Source organism: Engraulis encrasicolus, chromosome 21, assembly GCF_034702125.1.
Source record: "Engraulis encrasicolus isolate BLACKSEA-1 chromosome 21, IST_EnEncr_1.0, whole genome shotgun sequence".
Lineage (NCBI taxonomy): Eukaryota > Metazoa > Chordata > Actinopteri > Clupeiformes > Engraulidae > Engraulis > Engraulis encrasicolus.
The window spans coordinates 39,295,651-39,313,947 of record NC_085877.1 but is presented as its reverse complement, the minus strand read 5'-3'; the positions used below and the strand labels follow the sequence as shown (position 1 = coordinate 39,313,947).

General features: G+C 44.4%; 1 protein-coding gene across 1 annotated transcript; it reads left to right on the top strand.

Annotated features, from left to right (window-relative positions):
* Positions 1-1,526: 1,526 nt before the first annotated feature.
* On the top strand, positions 1,527-10,918 carry ugt5g1 (UDP glucuronosyltransferase 5 family, polypeptide G1). The gene is made up of 5 exons (XM_063186700.1): positions 1,527-1,613; positions 6,099-6,284; positions 6,720-6,839; positions 8,014-8,997; positions 9,772-10,918. The coding sequence occupies exons 2-5, from the start codon at positions 6,120-6,122 to the stop codon at positions 10,138-10,140; spliced, it is 1,638 nt and encodes a 545-aa protein (XP_063042770.1). The 5' UTR covers positions 1,527-1,613; positions 6,099-6,119; the 3' UTR covers positions 10,141-10,918.
* The last annotated feature ends 7,379 nt before the right edge of the window (positions 10,919-18,297 follow it).

Genomic DNA, 18,297 nt, shown 5'->3' with positions numbered 1-18,297 from the left:
GGGAGAGGAATAGAGAGGGAGAGATAAGGGAAGAGAATGAGGCGGTGACAGAGAGAGAGAGAGAGAGAGAGAGAGAGAGAGAGAGAAATAGAGAGAGAGAGAGAGAGAGAGAGAGAGAGAGAGAGAGAGAGAGAGAGAGAGAGAGAGAGAGAGAGAGATAATGAGAGAGACAGGGGGCAGAGGTGAAGGCGGGGAGACAGAATTGAGATTGGGGAGAGGAATAGAGGGGGAGAGAGAAGGGAAGGGGATAAGTGGGGTAGGGTGCATTAAACGCCCCTCAACAATGAAAACTCTGCTCTTGCAGTACTGTTCCATTTTACCATTACTCCCTTGTACATTTCTAGCTAATTTTATTGATGTTATAGTAAAGGGTGGCTCAAAAGGATTTAAATTTTCACTTGTAGTGAATGGGCATTTTTAGCTAAATCTGTGAAAAGTGTATTTTGAGACTGTTTCGGTCAAAAGGACGTTGCCTTTCCACTTCCCCATGACATCTAAACCCCCCAAAATGGCTAAAGGATGGATGTGTGCATGGGTGTTCTATCATGGGTAAAGGTCAAGATTAGCGAATAGTGGCTAAAACCTTGCTAAAGGATCTAAAAAACAGGCACAGGGAATTTCAAATCTTAGAGCGTGGAAAGGGAACTGGACCATTATTCCAAATGATTCACTGGTTTTGATCAACAGTGTAACTTTCACTTTTCACTAAAAATGCCCATTCACTGACATTCAAACTTTCAAGCCTATTGTGACACCCTTAAACATTGATCAAATGTGCGAAGAATGTACAAAGAAGTTGTGACAGCATAAAGGGACAATACTGCAAAAGCGGAGCAATGTTTTCAAAACTTGTGGCGTTTGATGCACCCTAATGAGGGGGCGAGGGAAAGAGAGAGAGAGAGATGAAGAGACAGAGAGACTGACAAGGAGAGAGAGAGAGACAGACAGAAAGACAAACAGAGAGAGAGAGATGAAGAGACAGGCAGACAGACCGAGAGAGACAGACAGACAGACAGACAGACAGACAGACAGAGAGAGAGAGAGAGAATAGGGTAGTGGTGCGACCATCTAACTCAGTGTTTCTCAACCTTTTTCTAGGCGAGGCACCCTTTCAATTCATGAAATATTTCAAGGCACCCCAACCAACAAGCCGTAACATGGCATTGCATCCGTAACCACACAAGCTTAGAAAAGTAACACATTTGGAGACTTCACACGACAAAGTTGCAGCTGACTGGGGCGACCTATATTTACTTTATTGTGTGTAAATGGCAGATCAAAGATTCCACTGACTAGCATTAACTTATAAATTTGGACAAATATGTAGTATATTACATAATTTATTTATTAGCCACGTTTCCACGGCACCCCTGAGGGGGCCCTACGGCACCCCAGGGTGCCCCGGCACCCCTGTTGAGAAACACTGATCTAACTGATCCACATACTCCCTCAGTTTCCTGGGACGGGCTGATAGCAGGGTATTACATCCTCACTGGTCTAACACCACAGTGGGGCTCTGACAGGGGGTCTGAGCACAAAACACTAGGAAAGCTGTGGCAGCGGCAGTGGAACTTTGAGCCAAAACAACGTAAAAAATAACCCAAACAAACAAGGTATGGACAACTAATTGAGCTTTCGCATTTCTTTGGTCATCAAAGGTTCTGGCAGCATGCCCATTTGGGTAGGGAAGCCGCCCACACAGGCTACATACAGTATGGAAGGTCAGATCGATGCAAGATACAGCGTAGATAGATGACGATCTTATTTAGGCATTTCGATGTAAGAGGAAGATGACTTCTTATAGTATTTGTCAATTTGTATATTGATATTTCCAGATATTTCTGGAATGTTGCATGCCTTTAACCTGTTAAGACTGATGTGTTTTTGGAGAAGTGTCAAATGGGGTCACCGGTGATCCTGTAGACTTCAGAGTGTTCAGACTTGGCCCCTGTTATAAATTTCCTGTTACCAGAATGTAACATCATAGTAGTGTGGTGCTATGATAGTTAAGTCTTCTCAATGGTGATTGAGGCGTTCTACTGGTGGAACAGTGTGCATTAGGGCTAAGAAAATAGAATGGCAGTTTAGAACCTGATTCATTCTGATTCCGGAAGAAACTCCGTATGAGCTGTCTCCTCCATCCTCTCTACCTACACAGTCAAAAAAAATAATCTTAACTTTCCAGAGTGAACTTAACCCATTGATGCCTGATGTTGCGTTGCACAACATTGGCCCTGGCGCCTGGAGCTGCATTACCTAGCATTCAGGCACATGAGATTTGAGACAACTTTATTAGACAAACTTTATTGTTTGTTTGAGATGACTGAACACATTCCAATGAAAGATGAGTGTCTTGGCATTTAAATGCAACTTGTTGCATTTTTTTATGTGGTTCAGAGGCTGAGATATGTAGGTTTTTATAGGCTGAGGGCAGCTTTTCTTAAAAAGGACTCAGGCATTCAGCACCCTTTGTTGAAGGTGCCTTAAACGTCAATGGGTTAAAGGTGCACTGTGTAATATTTTCTTTCTAGAATTCATGCTGCACAAATGTTACCTTTTTCACGAATACTTACCACCACCATCAAATTTTCATTCATATTCATAATGACTGTCTTTTGAATGACAGCCTTTTTGAATTTCCAGAAATAGACATTTTAGCTGCATAACTTACTCTACTTTGGGTATACAAGTAAATAGTTTATATCATATTAGTCCCCCATCCTCCTCTATAACTGAGCATGGTCCCGTCCTGCCAAACTGCTCCCTAGGGGCGTTATTGAGGGCTGCCCCCTTGCACGGGTGAGGCATGAATGCAATTTTGTTGTGTGCACTTGTGTGCTGTGGAGTGCTGTGTCACAATGACAATGGGAGTTGGAGTTTCCCAGTTGGGCTGTCACGTATTATTTAGTAAATATTCATGAAAGTTGCGGAGGGAAGGGCGTGTTTCAGAGGCACAGGGAGGCATTGTTAACATCTGAAAGAAATTTGATTGTGATGTTATCGTCATGTTTCTAAATTCCAAGGCTTCCATGGCGAGTCACCATTGATAAACGTGGCTGTTCTACTCTAAATGTTGATCAATTAATGTAAGGTGGGTATACTGAAATCTCTGCAGACCTTTTCTGGTGGGTGCTGCGTATGCCTGCATTCTACATAGACTATACCACTGGTGTGAAGGCCTTGCAAATCCTTCAGACACACGCTCAGCACTAAAAGGCCAGGCGAGTACGTACTAGACAAAGCCAAACAAACAAAAGAGTGCCAAAGAGGAAAAGGGAGACTTCCACTCAAGCCCTGCCTGCAATCAGGGGGAGAGAGAGAGCGCTACTCTGTGATGTGCGATAACATTCATGAAATCAATGTCAAAGTGAAAATCGGCTTAAAAGTCTGGTGGCAACTGCGGTAGGCGAGCCTCAGGTGACAGTACAGGCCAATAAAGATTGGTGGTGTACGTATATATGGGCATTTTCACACCTAGTCCCCTTTAAGTGAACCAAACTGTCTTTAAGTGGTCCAAAGATTGGCGGTCTTCTTCAGGACATACCGTATGCCCTAGATTAGATAAAGGGGTTTTTTTTGTATTAAAGGAGTCACCTCTTACCAAACTGATTTTTCCCCCCTTATGCTTCATCCGAAGGGACATGTCACAATCAAGTCTTCTTACGACTTTATCAAGGCATCACCGCTACTCACATACAGTAACAGGCATGTTTTGGAGAAATACAGCAGAACATGTGAGGAAAGGGAGGGACAGAGAGAGAGAGAGAGAGAGAGTTTGAGGAGGGAAAAAGAGAGAGAGAAAGGAAAGTGAGACATGTAAGGAGGGCCGGATTAACGCATAGGCTAGATATGGCGGCAGCCTAGGGGCCCCCACCTGCCAGGGGGCCCCTGATTGGCCAAAAGTGGGAAAAAAATGCAGAATTTTGACAGCAGAACATTAAAATATGTATCTATTGTGTTCAGTGCAGTTGGTAGACAAGTTGCCCTCAATTCCTAGCGTATAATTATGACATTGTCTATGTAATTTTCCTGTTGCCTTTCAGGGGGGCCCACAACAACCTGTAGCCTAGGGTCTCCGGCAATGTTAATCCAGCCCTGTCTGTAAGGAGAGAGAGAGAGAGAAAGTTCAGTGTTTTAGAGGTATAAGAGTGCCACATTGCTGACTCACATTAGCACAATGGCTCTAGGGTCACATCCTCCTAGTGACGCAACACCTTTCGCTGTTGCTTCTAGTCAGGCCCAGAGCAAAGTAAATATTGTTTCTGATCCCGGCAAAATCGGGAACTCCATCTATCTTGCCGGGAACCAACCAACTTTGAGCAGCTCCAACGGCCCTGGGTAGAGGTGTTTTCAAGGCAGTGACGTGGTTTAAGTAGAAACATTTTATTGGGACTAAGAAAATGTTTGGTTTAAACTTCGGCACAGCCTTTTCTGGCCTCGACCAGTAGCCCTTCTGTTTGGGAAACGTTAATTGTTATGCTCTAGGTCAGACCAAATCTCAAAGAGATTTGAAAGTCCGATGATAATCAGGCTACTTGGGGTAGCCGCCAGTGACAGTAGTGGACATTTGTTACATTTTTTGTTGTGATATTTGTAATGGCCCAATGGACTCAACTGTAGAAATGAATTTGGTTCGTCCGCTCGGCTTCACGTTAACAGACACTGTTAGACCGTTTTATCCTGTGTGATGTAAAAACAGTGACCCAAATCTTAAATAGTAACTAAGACTCCTTTTCCTTTTAATGATCCACTGCCCGTGTTTATGTCATGTCAAGTTACCCTTAAACAACCCTTAACCCCACAGCATAATCCTGCAGAACAATGGTTCTCAAACCTTTTTTGAATAAACGCCCCCTGGAGCTCGTTATAAGCCTCTCAGCGCCCCCTTGACCTCATCAAAGGCCTGCCAACTCGCCCCTTAATATAGTATTAGAAAATAAAATGAACTAATGCCCCCCAATGACAACTAAGCAGCGACCCCTCAACTGTCTCCTTCTCAAAGCCCCATTAGGGCTACCCAACACCCCCTAGGGGTCTGTAGAGCCCATGTTGAGAAACACCAGGCTACTGTAGAGAGTCCACTATGGCTTTTCAACGCATTCTTTGCCTAATGGTTTTGGCACTTTAGGAGGAACTCATACTAACAATCTGTTGTGTATGCTCTTTATATAACCTTTTGGCCAGAGGCCAGTGACATAAAGTCCAGACAGACTTCTTGACAATACGCTGTCTCACATTGCACTGTCTGGCATTGCATTCTGGGTACGCAGCCTGGAGATCCATTACCGTTCTATTGTTACGCTACAGTCTTTTCTTCCCTTCACTTTCATCTCTGTATAGGTGAGTTCAGGACAGGTGTTATCTGTTGTATCGGTGTCTACACCAATATTTTTTGTTAGTTTCTTTTGTGTAATAGATTATTGTCAATGTCTTATTTAAATGTTTCTAGTTAAACTGCACATTGGAGACTGGTCAGACGCAATTTCAAACTTCTGTGCTAACCCTGTTACATAGATTTTTGACGATAAAGTACACTTGACTTGACTAATGGATGGTGGTTCGATGGTGGTTAAAGTGGTGCTGTATAACACTGTTATCTCACTGTTTGACTCGATGCTTGCGTCTACACATTTTAGTTTTTAATGTGCGATTTTACTGTAAATAGCAACAATCGATCATGTAATGCCATGTAGGGCTGGGCGATATGGAAAGAAACCTATATCACGATATGGATTACTTTATATCACGATAACTATATATATCACGATACAGCACAATTACATACTTTTTCAGTTATTCTCTTTATTTGCTATTTATTTTTTCATATCACAAAACAACCTTTCTTTAAAATGGATATATTTGTTCCTATTTTTACAGTTACATTTACATGAACTTATAGTGTGTATTGTGACAACATGAAATGTAATTAAATGATATTCAATCGTATAAAATTGATAAAATTACTATCCCGATATAAACGATATAGGAGAAAGGTCACGATATACACTTTTATATCACTATAACGATATATATCGTCATATTGCCCAGCCGTAGCGCCATGTCATGTTAGTATAGTGCCTGCATGATTTCTCTTCCAGACCACTGCACTGTTTCCTCCCATGATGGACCCAGTGCGGAAAAACCCAATGTTGGCCGTGCCCCTGCTGCTTTTGCTTCCCCTCACGCTTGTCTTCACAACAAAAGTCAGCCAAGTGTCTGCGACCGGCAGCGGCGGGAAGATCCTGGTGTTTCCCGAGGATGGCAGCCATTGGGTGAACATGCAGGTAAATGAACAAAGTTATTGATGTGATGTGGTATGGAGTGCATCTGTGATAAACATGATGCAAATCAATAATAACTTTAAGGGGGGGTATTGTTTCTGCCTCAGTTTAAAGGTGCACCGTGTAATATATTTGTAGTTTATTTCCAGAATTCATGCTGCCCATTCATAAATGTTACCTTTTTCATGAATACTTACCACCACCACCAAATTCTGAGCGTTCATTATGACTGGGAAAATTGCAATTTTCATTCATGAAACATTTGGTCATAGGTGGCACAGTTTCAATGAGCAGCATAGTTGCAGTACCCATTCTGGCCACATCCTACATGGCGCACCTCTAATATTCTTTGCTTTTTGCTTGCATCCACAATAGTTTTGTTGTGATGGAAGTTGAGAGAGCCTTTTCTTTTCAGTAATGTTTCGGGTGAATGTGCAGGTGATCCTCCGCGAGCTCCACTCCAGGGGTCATGACCTCACCGTAGTGCGTTCCATCCGCAGCTGGTACATCCGCGAGATTCCGGAATTCTACACCTCCGTTAACGTAGACCCTCCGCAGGCAAGGCAAAGGCTTTTCCCCCTTCCAAACATTGGACTTTAGATATTATAAATATGAATAGATATTATAACATCAACAGGTGTTATTACATCTATTACCACCCTTCCAAACATTGTATTTCAGATCAGGGTTGTCAAACTCAGGACCAGGGGCCAAATCTGGCCAGTGGAGTCATTTTATTTGGCCCGCAAGATCATTTCAATTGTGTATTACAGTTGGCCCATATACACCATCAATGTATAGCATACCGTAATAAGACTTGAAATTTGGTGTGTTACAAGAATATGAGGGCCCAGGCCAGCAAGACATCTCACACTCAGAATATGTGCAGACACATTTGAACTATGATGGGATCTGTCCAGGAAGACAGATGCTGAGGCACTCAAGGCTGCAATTTTTTTACTTTTTTATTTGGCTACAATGCCTACGCGATTCAGCCCTTATGGCCTTCTTCAGGGCGTAGGCATTGTAGCCAAATAAAAAAGTAAAAAAAATTGCAACCTTGAGTGCCTCAGCACCTGTCTTCCTGAACCAAGTTTGAGAGCCCCTACACTGATGAGCACCAAGGAAAAAAGTTGAAGACCCAGAAGCACTCCAATTACCTGCTTGTGTATGATGGGATCTGTTTTTTGTAATACTGTGTTAAATATTGAGTTTGATTGAGATTTGCGTGAGATTAATATTGATCAATATTGAGTTTGGCCCGCAACCAAAACCGTTCCAGGTTTTGATTTTGGCCCTCAGTCAATTTGAGGTTGACATCCCTTTTTAGATATTATGAATATACAAGGCTTACCAAGAGAAATACTTTTTCTCTCTCTCTCTCTCTCACTCTCGCTCATCCCTCAATTCCTTTTCTTTTGTCTGTCTTTTATTCCAAATGCAATTTCCATAGTCAATAAGCTAGGGAAAAGCTAGAGATATTTTGAACTAATGACTGACTTGCATATGATGTGTGTGCTGGGAGGGGTGGCTGGAGGGGGGGTGGATGCATTTGTATGTGTGTTTTCTGTCTGTTTGTGTCTGTCTGTCTGTCTGTCTGTCTGTCTGTCTGTCTGTCTGTCTGTCTGTCTGTCTGTCTGTTTTTTTACCCTGTGAGACCAAAGACAATTTTCATGCTTGCATGATAATAAAGTATAATCTTTCTCTCTTCCCCCATTCCTCTCTCTCTCAGTCCGAGAGCTTCACCGCCGAGATGTTCGAGGCCCTGCTCCAGCGCTCGCTGCAGCTCCAGCGGATGACCTGGCTGCGCTACTTCTTCGAGCAGCAGCTCGACATGGCTTTCACGCTCCGCCTCTTCCACGCCAACACCCTGCAGATGATCTCCGCCATCCTCGAGGACGCCGCACTCGTCGCCAGGCTCCGCGCCGAGCGCTTCGACCTGGTGCTGACCGACCCGGCGTTCCCCGCCGGCGTCCTGCTCGCCAACTACCTGGACCTGCCGCTGGTCTACAACGTGCGCTGGCTCAACACGGGCGACGCCCACATGGCACTGGCGCCGCACCCGACGTCGTTCGTGCCCATGTACAACTCTGTGCTGCCCGACCGTATGACCCTCTGGCAGCGTGCTCGCAACTTCCTGCGCTACGCGAGCAGCACGCTGCAGGAACGCTACGTCCTGCTTCCCATCTACGACGAGCTCCTCGCTCGCCACTTCCCGCCGGGCGCCGAGCTGCTGGCGATGCAGCGCAGCGCGGACATCTGGCTGATGCGCATGGATTTCGTGTTCGACTTCCCTCGGCCGACCATGCCGAACTTCGTGTACATCGGCGGGTTCCAGTGTCGTCCGCCGCAGCCGTTGCCCGGAGACCTGGAGGCGTTTGTGCGGAGCTCTGGGGAACACGGCGCGATCGTAATGTCCATGGGGGCGCTGATCGCGACCTTGCCCAAGGACGTCGCGGAGGTCATTGCGGCGGCGTTCGCCCAGCTACCCCAAAAGGTCATTTGGAGGTACATGGGTGAGCGTCCGACGACTCTGGGGGACAATACCATGCTGGTGGACTGGTTACCCCAAAACGATCTGCTGGGTCACCCCAAAATGCGGGTGTTTGTGTCACACGGGGGAACCAACGGGGTGTACGAGGCCATCTACCACGCGGTGCCTGTGGTGGGGCTGCCTCTGCTCTTCGACCAGTTTGACAACCTCCTCAGACTACAGGTGATCCTACTGTATTTTAATTGTTTTATTGTCTTATATGGGTTCTAAATGTTTATTTTAACCTGACTGTGCGAAATTAGCTGCACACAACTCAGCCTCTGATTGTTGGAAACCACTGTCGGTCAAAATATTTGGTCACATGGTTGACTGCCAGTGTCTTGCCCTCCTCACAATATTGTGTTTATAAACATGGTGAGTTGTTGAGCCTAATGACATTTTTCACAATTATGTATGTGCACTGTACGTTGTTAACCAAGTCTGTTTTTAAGTGAAGCAGGTATTAACAACAAATGTTAACATTTTATATTCATCAAATATTAACAATTGTTTTGCAAATGAATAAAAGGTAACACTATAATAATGGATGCATAAAAAGCATTATAAAGAGAAAGCAAATACAGTAATTAGTAAAATTATAATTAACTAGTGCAGAGCCCGTTGGGCCTATTTGCCCGTGTTGTGTTTTGTAACTTAGGCCTATGCACAAAAAATGTGATATGTTGGGGGCTTCCCTGCGCTGTCCTAATGTGCTCCTTAAAAGACATGAAGACATGTTGCATAACTATAATTTCTTCATGTAACCTATAATTTTCTACCAGATAGATAGATAGATATATATAGATATTTTTTTTCCCTCATAGACCTACATAAAATAATTTTTGCAAATCTCTTGGCTAACCATTGGGCACAAATATGTTTCATTGGAATCTGAGGTGAATTCGTAGGCCTATTTGTATTTCCACATTTTGAAACAATTTTTCTACCTATTCACAGGTCCGCGGAGCAGGGCGCGTGGTGGACGCCACCACCATCACCGCGGCCAGCTTCAGGGAGGCCTTGGAGGACGTCATGACGAACCCTGCGTACCGCGACAACATGGCCGTCCTCTCCCGTCTCCACCGCGACCGCCTCGTGTCTCCGCTCGACACTGCCACCTTCTGGATCGAGTTCGTCATGCGCAACAAGGGTGCGGCCCACCTGCGCCCCCAGTCATGGGACATGCCCTGGTATACTTACTACGGGGTGGACGTGATGCTGCTGGTTGTGGGCTTGGCTTGTGTCACGGTGCTCGGCCCCGTCATTGCCATCAGGGTTTTATGTAGGGCCGTGATGAGGAGAAAGACAAAGGGGAAAGTGGAGTGATGATTAGGGAGTCTTGTGATCAACAAGCTCAGTTATTATTTATTACTTCATTCACTATTATTGGTCCATCACTGTTACTTGTCCTGTCTTGCACTTTGATGTCAGTCTGTAAATGTCAGTCCCGTGTATGTCTATAGAGAGAGAAACATAATTTCAATGTCCTTGTATGACCTGTGCATATGAAGAAACTGACAATAAAAGCTGACGCGACTTGACTTGAATTCACTTGTGAAACAACAAGCTAATTCACTCCGAAAATTCCAACAAAACATTCTATCATAGGCTACATGTTGATAACAGCTAAGAAACTAATCATACAATTCTGGAAGAAAAGTGAGACCCCTTCTGCTAAAACGTGGCTAGATGACTTTTTCACTTAGAAAGGATACGGTATGTGTCATCACAAACAGACTGAGCAAATACAAGGAGATTTGGTGGAGTGATGATTAGGGAGTCTTCAACAAGCTAAGTCACTCCCAGAATTCCATCTAAAAATTCCATCTAGGCTACATGTGAATAACAGCTAAGAAACAAATCTTACAATTCTTCTGGAAGAAAAGTGAGAGCCCCTCTGGTAAAATGTGACTAGATGAAATGATCCGACTTTTGCACCTAGAAAGGATACAGTATGTGTTATCAAACAGACTGAAGAAATACGAGTAGATTTGGTATCTCCTTCTGCAGCACATTTATTGATTTTGTTGAAATTTTGTTTCTAATCCATATTAATATCTAATTGCCTCAACACTCAACAGTGTAATAGATCAGGAAGTCCCAGGGTGGGTTGTGTGTTTGTGTTTGTGTGTGGGTGGGGTGGTGAAGGGTGGGGTTGGGTTTTGTTATTTGTCATCTGTTGTTAGATGTGGGTTAGTCTGTGTGTCGTTATCAGCTAATAAAAAACAAAACTCTGAATGTGTATAAATGTGTAATATTTTAAAATGCTTCTCACAATAAAAAAAGAAAGAAAAAGAAAAAAACAAGTTAGCTGAAGTGGAAAGTCGTTGTCTGAAATCAGTGTTTCTCAACGTGGACTCGACAGCCCCTCAGGGGGTGCTGCAGTGGTGTTCTCTCCAATATTAGCATGGGAAATCCTATGCTGCTTCGCATAGTCGTTCCAATCTGAAAGACAGCATGGCTACGTGCGGTAGCCTATGCAAAGCCACACATATTCGTAACGCCCAATATACAGCTGTCATCAATCGTAAACCACACACCCCCTGCAGGATTTACAGTAGGCATGTCTCCAGACCTTATCTCACTTGTGATTTGGTCTGGTGATAACCAGGCAACTCCAGTGTCGCCATGCATGGCCGAAGTGCCCTTATTTAGCTGGGCACCTAACCTGAGATTCTAAATCTTGCAACCATCATCACCTGGGGCCTATACTAAGAAGCTGGTTAAGTAGTTTAGTCAACCTACGGGAATTGGTAAAACTGCTAATAGATGTACACAAGCATCATTTAGTTAAGACTCCAGGCTCTTCTATTTGATGATTTACCTCTACCACAAGGTTAAATTAACCTACTTAACCAGCTTCTTAGTACTGGCATGAACTGGCATCAATTCCAGTCTCCTAAACGGGCTTGACTTTTTGAAATGTCCCCATTCATCTCTGTTCATTCAAGGGCTATGGCAGCCATAAGGGCTATGGCAGCTTAGAGCCTTACATCTTATTAATTGCGGAAGAAACTCCTTGGGTGCGTTCCAATATGCGACTTTGCGTCCTCCACTTGTGCTTGTGGTCTCGTACCAGGAAGTGATATGTCGTGACATCACTGACAACAATATCTCGCAAAAGCTCAATTGTTAAGTCATTTTCTCATTTGCAAACTGGGTGGAGAATAAAGAATAGTCCCCCAAAAAATGTTTTGGCTAGGCTGACAGCGGGGAAACTTAATTGTTTATCAAAACGTGAGGCCACAAGCACAAGTGGAGGACGCAAGGTTGCATATTGGAATGCACACCTTATGATTGTGAAGATTCAAGATTCAAGATTCAAGAATTTATTGTCATTGTCAAAAAGGCAACGAAATTGTGTTTGGGGTACAATTCTTAGTAGCAACAGGTTTTCAAGTGAAGTGCAATAAGAGGTAAAAGTGACACCAGTGCTTGACCCCCCATGGAATTTCCCATTGGCAACTACCCAAGTTGCTAACTGGCTAACAACTACGCTTTTGAGAAACGCACCGCGGCATGGCCGTAAGTAACTACCATTGAGGACACAGAGGTCATGTCCTCAGTATCTTTTTTCAGTAATGTAAAATTTATCTATGATGAAAATCGATAAATTATGTATGATCAACGATGATAAATTCAGTCTGTATACTCAAGGCAGTGATTAATGAAAACAAACGTAAGAGTTTGACAGAAGTGTTTGATGCATTTTAAATGAACAGTAGGCTATGCAGTACAGCACGTAGTATTTGACCTTGGTATTTGAAAAAGTCTGGTTACGGCCCTGCACCCCGGTTTAAAGGAGTACGGTATGCTATAATGCTACACGGATCCATTGACTTTCACTAGCTTAGCGACATATTCCCTCTTTTATCTTGTCTTAAAGCAAGACAATGGCTTACATGAAAAATAAGACACTTATCCACCTTTATAAACCCCAGCCAACGATTTTAACTGTATTAAGCCCCAAGATAGTGGCATACCCCTTTAAAGGGGGAAATGTCTATGGATGAACACTATGAACAAATCTATGTATAAATAATCAGCACATACAGTGTAGCTTGGCTTATTTACCTCTGCCAAAAAGTTGATGATGTTACTTGTGTGACGTTGCTACAAGACCATATGTCTCTTCAATATAATTCTCTTGGCAGAGGCGGATGAGAGAGACAGATCAGTTCTTCTTCGGTCTCCATAGCCTGGATGTTCAGTCATATTTGACATATTTGACATTTGACATTAGCCATAAATTGATATTTTGTTTGACTGCCATTGTTTTACAAAATCACCAATTGTGATGTCATCTCCTACCTGTAATAATCTTCTGCACCCCCCCCCCCCCCCAAATTATTGTGCCCAGAGGTAACTTGACTCTCGCCAGATGAATTGAATCTTGTTTTACCAATATTGACCCGTTCAGAATTGACGTCCTCACTGAATGAATGCATGCATATCGTTGACTCAAACACACCAGAGAGGTTTTAAAGGTATTACGAGAGCCTCCACTCTTCCGGGTGGTACTGCACTCTAGGGGCGCCAAGGCAGGAGTGCAGACTTGTTTACAAACAGTAATGGGTCTATACTGTACATCAATCGTCTCCAAATGGCAGCCCGTGGGCCAGATCCGTCCCGGGCATGTGCAAACATTTGGCCCACCATGAGGTTGGGTCAAATTAAAGTGTAAATGTCTGCTATCTGTGGCCATATTGGCAGACAATTAGTTTGGCCCTCAGCTTCATTTGCGCTGCATAATTTGGCCCTTGGGGACAAAAAATAATCGGAGACCACTGCTGTACATTATAATTTGTTTGTTTTAACAACATGTATTAAGTTAGTATTGAACAACTTGAATATAGTGTCTTTTTGTTGTAGCCTCTTACTGCAGATGGGGTCGCCTGCGGGCCTACTCACTATTTGCTGAAAATACTCAACTACATCATGACAGCATTGCTATGACATTATCGAGAGTCTTAAGTAACAGATACAGATATAGCCATTACAACTTTGGTGACAGTAAGGTTATGACATAGGCTGTGCGCAAAGGGGTTAATAAAATGCTACAGATGAACAAATCCAAAACCCGTTTTGTTGGCTTCTTACTGCCGATCCTATCTGTGCTTCATCTAGGCTTCTGACGGCTGGCCTATTATCATGTTTATCTTAAGCTGAGTCTCGGCTTTGTAAAGGTCTCTTGTGTGTGACTGTTAGTGTGTCTGGAATATTGTGCACGTGCATGTACACGTTTTTTTTCCCCACCACCACACACATGCACCACACACACTCACAAATACACAGACGGGGACAAATATTTGTATGCTTACGTTCATGCATGGATACACTAGCAGCATGTATACACACAGACACACACACACACACAAACACACACACAAACACAAACACACACACACACACACACACACACACACACACACACACACACACACACACACACACACACACACACACACACACACAGATAGACATAATTCAGTTTTGAGACTGGTGGCGCGTCGTTATGCCTCATTAGAATCTAATCACCCAGGTAACAAGAGGTCATGGGGTCAAGGAAGGAGCTAAACCGGTTCTGGTGTTGAGGGTTTTATCTGATAGACGACTTTACGGAATTGTGACAAAATGGAATATAGAGGGCCATCCGGTAGGGCACTTGCCTGCCATGCGGCCAACCCGGGTTTGATTCCCAGCCCGGGTTATTTTGCCGACCCCTCCTCATCTCTCTCCCCATTCGCTTCCTGTCACCACCTTCACTGTCCTATCATAAATAAAAGACCAAAAAAAATGAATAAAAATATATATGGAAAAATTCATCTGTCATGTCATGTCATGTCATGAGCACATTTGGTGGACATGTTATCTTTAATTCCTAACTGGTTATTGTGACACTGTTTGTGTACATTTGTGATGAAATTTGCCCTCCAGGCGGGGCCCACAGCAACCTTTAGCCTAGGGTCCCCAGGCCATCTTAATCTGGCGCTGGGAATAAGGGGGTTTTAGTCAGGAAGATTTTATTTGGAGACACATGGTTTAGCAAATAGCTAAATACAGTACATCCCCGTATATTGGTCTGAGCTGACAGCTTTGGCTGGGCCTGGGACAAAGTCACCTGAAAGGGCTCCCCCTCACCCAATACATACAATGTGAAGAGGACCCAATTATGGGTCTCCCTTCTCCCTGGGCCCGGGACAATTGAACCCTTTGTTCCCCTTATATAGGAACACCCAGAGATTCAGAAGTCCAAAAATATTTCCTTTCAAGGGCCCGACAAATTCTACACTCCTCAAATAGGTGAGTGTGCTATATTATATATAATAGACCGCTCTGTGGGCTTTTGATGACATACGTAGAACCGGGATGTGAAACTTTGGCCCTAGGACCAGATATCTTTGGCCCATGATATCATTTTAAATGTGTGCATACGCAGTTGGCCCACCTATCACAATAATAGAGTAATATGACTTGAAGCCGATTTTATGTTCGTCAGAGGAATTACGTATAAGTGAGACCCCTTCAAAAGCAGGGCTTTGAACCGTTATTTTTTTCCAAACGTTCCGTTACGAACAGAAACGGAATTATAACGTTTCCGGTTATGAGTTCCACCAATAAATTGACGTTCCCTAATTGACGTTAGAACAAAAAAATATTGTTCCCGGAACGGTTAATTTCGTTCCTGTCAGCTGATTACTCCCCATAGGCCTAACTGACGTTAATTAACCAAGGACGGAAGAGCAAATGGGTCAGCCTACTTCTAAACTGTTAATTCAAGCGGATGAAAAGAATATCCTCCAGAATTTTGTTATTCAGGGACGACCTAAACGGAGAATAAACCTCAATGATGAAAATGCACGCTCCACGCTGACTTGGGTCACGGAGAGCGCTATGATGAACATTGTGAGTTTGTGCATATTTGAAGCGGCCATGGATGCCCAATAACGTCGAACATTCTCAATGCGCTTTACATGCGCTTCTCTGCAATATCTTACAATGATGCAATGGAAACTCTGCCCTTTTGTATGACAGTGGTTTCTCTTATTTAAGATGTGGAGTGGAGACTTTGTAATCCACAGCTCTCTCTCCATTCAGTCAGAGAATGTTTGATGTCACACAGGACGTGAACCTCAGCCGTCATGGTAACGTGCACAGGAAAATAATAACTTTTTTTTTTAGTTTGAGGAACGGTATTAACCGGTTACCATTATTTTAAAATAAGTGTTTCCATTCCAGAACATAAAAAATAATAACGTTTCCGGTTTCGTTTCTGTTCCCTGTAAAATACAAAAAGTTCCTGGTTTTCGTTTTCGTTCCTTGAACCGGTTCAAAGCCCTGTTCAAAAGTCACATTGGCTATACTGGGGCCATGCAGGATCTGTCAATATCTTATTTTACGTTTAATGTTTAGTTTAACTGCACATTGGAGACTTGTCAGACGCAATTTCAAATGTCTGTGTTAACCCTGTTACATAGATGTTTCACAATAAAGTACACTTGACTTGACTTGACTTGACTTGACTTGACATGATGTAGTACTATTTTCTACCACTGGGGGCCTTTTGCTCCATAATCCGTCCTGTGCTGACTGACTGGCTGACTGACCTGCTACTGGAGTGAATGGAAAGGTCTCTCTCTCTCTCTGTGTATCTCTCCCCCCCCCCCTTCTCTGTTTCTCTCTCTCTCTCTCTGCTTGACCAGTGTTTCTGAAGAATCCTATCTCTCCCCCCCCCTCTCTCTCTCTGTTTCTCTCTCTCTCCCCTCTCTCCTCTCTCTCTCTCTCCTCTCTCTCTCTCTCTCTCTCTCTCTCTCTCTCTCTCTCTCTCTCTCTCTCTCTCTCTCTCTCTCTCTCTCTCTCTCTCTCTCTCTCTCTCTCTCTCTGCCTGACCTGGCTGTTTCTGAAGAATCCTATCTTGGCCCAGAACAACAACCCGGGGACTCATTGTGTGGCATCTGATGTATTTTCTGAAAGGCCACTCTGCCCATGTTTGAACAATACCTGCATGTGGTTTTACAGTAAACGCTCCAGAGAGAACATAGTGTATGGAGAGAAAAAAATAGATTATGTAGTCTGATTTTTATTTAGTTAAGTGCTATATTTGGCACATGAATTCCTCCATTGTGAGGTAAATGGAAACTATTGATAAGGGAATAAAATCTCTTGAGAGATAGAGTTTTACAGAACATTGATACCAGGGCCGCAGGCAGGGCCACTGACAGCTTTGGCTGGGCCCAGGACAAAGTCATCTGAAGGGCCCCCCACCTAATACATACAATGTAATGAGGACCCAATTCTGGGCCCCGTCTGTCCCTGGGCCCGGGACAACCTTGTTGCCCCCCCCCCCCTGTTGTTTTCCCTACCAGGAGGTGCCATGTTCCAGTCTGTGCTGAGCTGGGCTGGTTTAATACACAGACTAGATATGGCTGCAGCCTAGGGCCCCAACCTGCCACGGGGCCCCCACAGGCCAGATATTGCTGCAGCCTAGGGCCCCCACCTGCCAGGGCCCCCCCACAGGCCAGATATTGCTGAGGTCTAGGGCTCCCCACCAGTCAGCGCTCCCCCTACAGGCTAGATATGGCTGTGGCCTAGGGACCCCCACCGGCCAGGGGGGGCCCAATATGCCAAAGGGGGGAAATAAATCAATAATTGCAATAAGTGTGACAAGATATGATATTGAAAAAATAGTCTGAAAATGTCAGGTAGAGTTTGAAATCTTACTAATCTTACTACTCTCCATCGTTGGCAAAGATGTTACCCTTCATTCATCCATCTATGTAATTTTGCTATGAAGGTTGCCTTTCGTGGGGGCCTACAGGAACCTGTTGCCAAGGGGGCCCTGGTCCATCTTAATCCGGCCCTGCTGCTGACCGCACTGTTTTGGTTCTGGGCTAGAGATTAGATTGGACCCGGCCACGGGACTTCGGAACCTGCGCCAAAATTGTTCTGCTTTTAGTATTGTGAATGAGGGTAGGCCTATCGAGTTGGTCTTTTTGACTGATGCAGGAGCGGAGCACTGGTATTGTGACAGGGGGGTGGGAGATGTGTCAGAGGGCCCTCTCTGACACATGAAGTGCTGGTGTCATGACCTCGCTCCCTGGCATCCTTCTTTGAGCTCTTGGCTCTTAACTCTCTCTCTCTCTCGCTCTCTCTCGCTCTCTCTCTCTCTCTCTCTGCCTTGCCATCTCTCTCTCTCTCTCTCTCTCTCTCTCTCTCTGTCTCTCTCTCTCTGACCCCGTCTCTCTCTCTCTCTCTCTGTCTCTCTCTCTCTGACCCCGTCTCTCTCTCTCTCTCTCTCTCTCTGTCCCTGTCTCTCTCTCTGCCTTGCTCTCTCTCTCTCTGCCTGTCTCTCTCTCTCTCTCTCTTGCTCTCTCTCTTTCCCTGTCTCTCTCTTGCTCTCCCTCTCTGCCTTGCTCTCTCTCTCGCGCGCGCTCTCTCTCTGCCTTGCTCTTGCTCTCTCTCTGCCTTGCTCTCTCTCTCTGC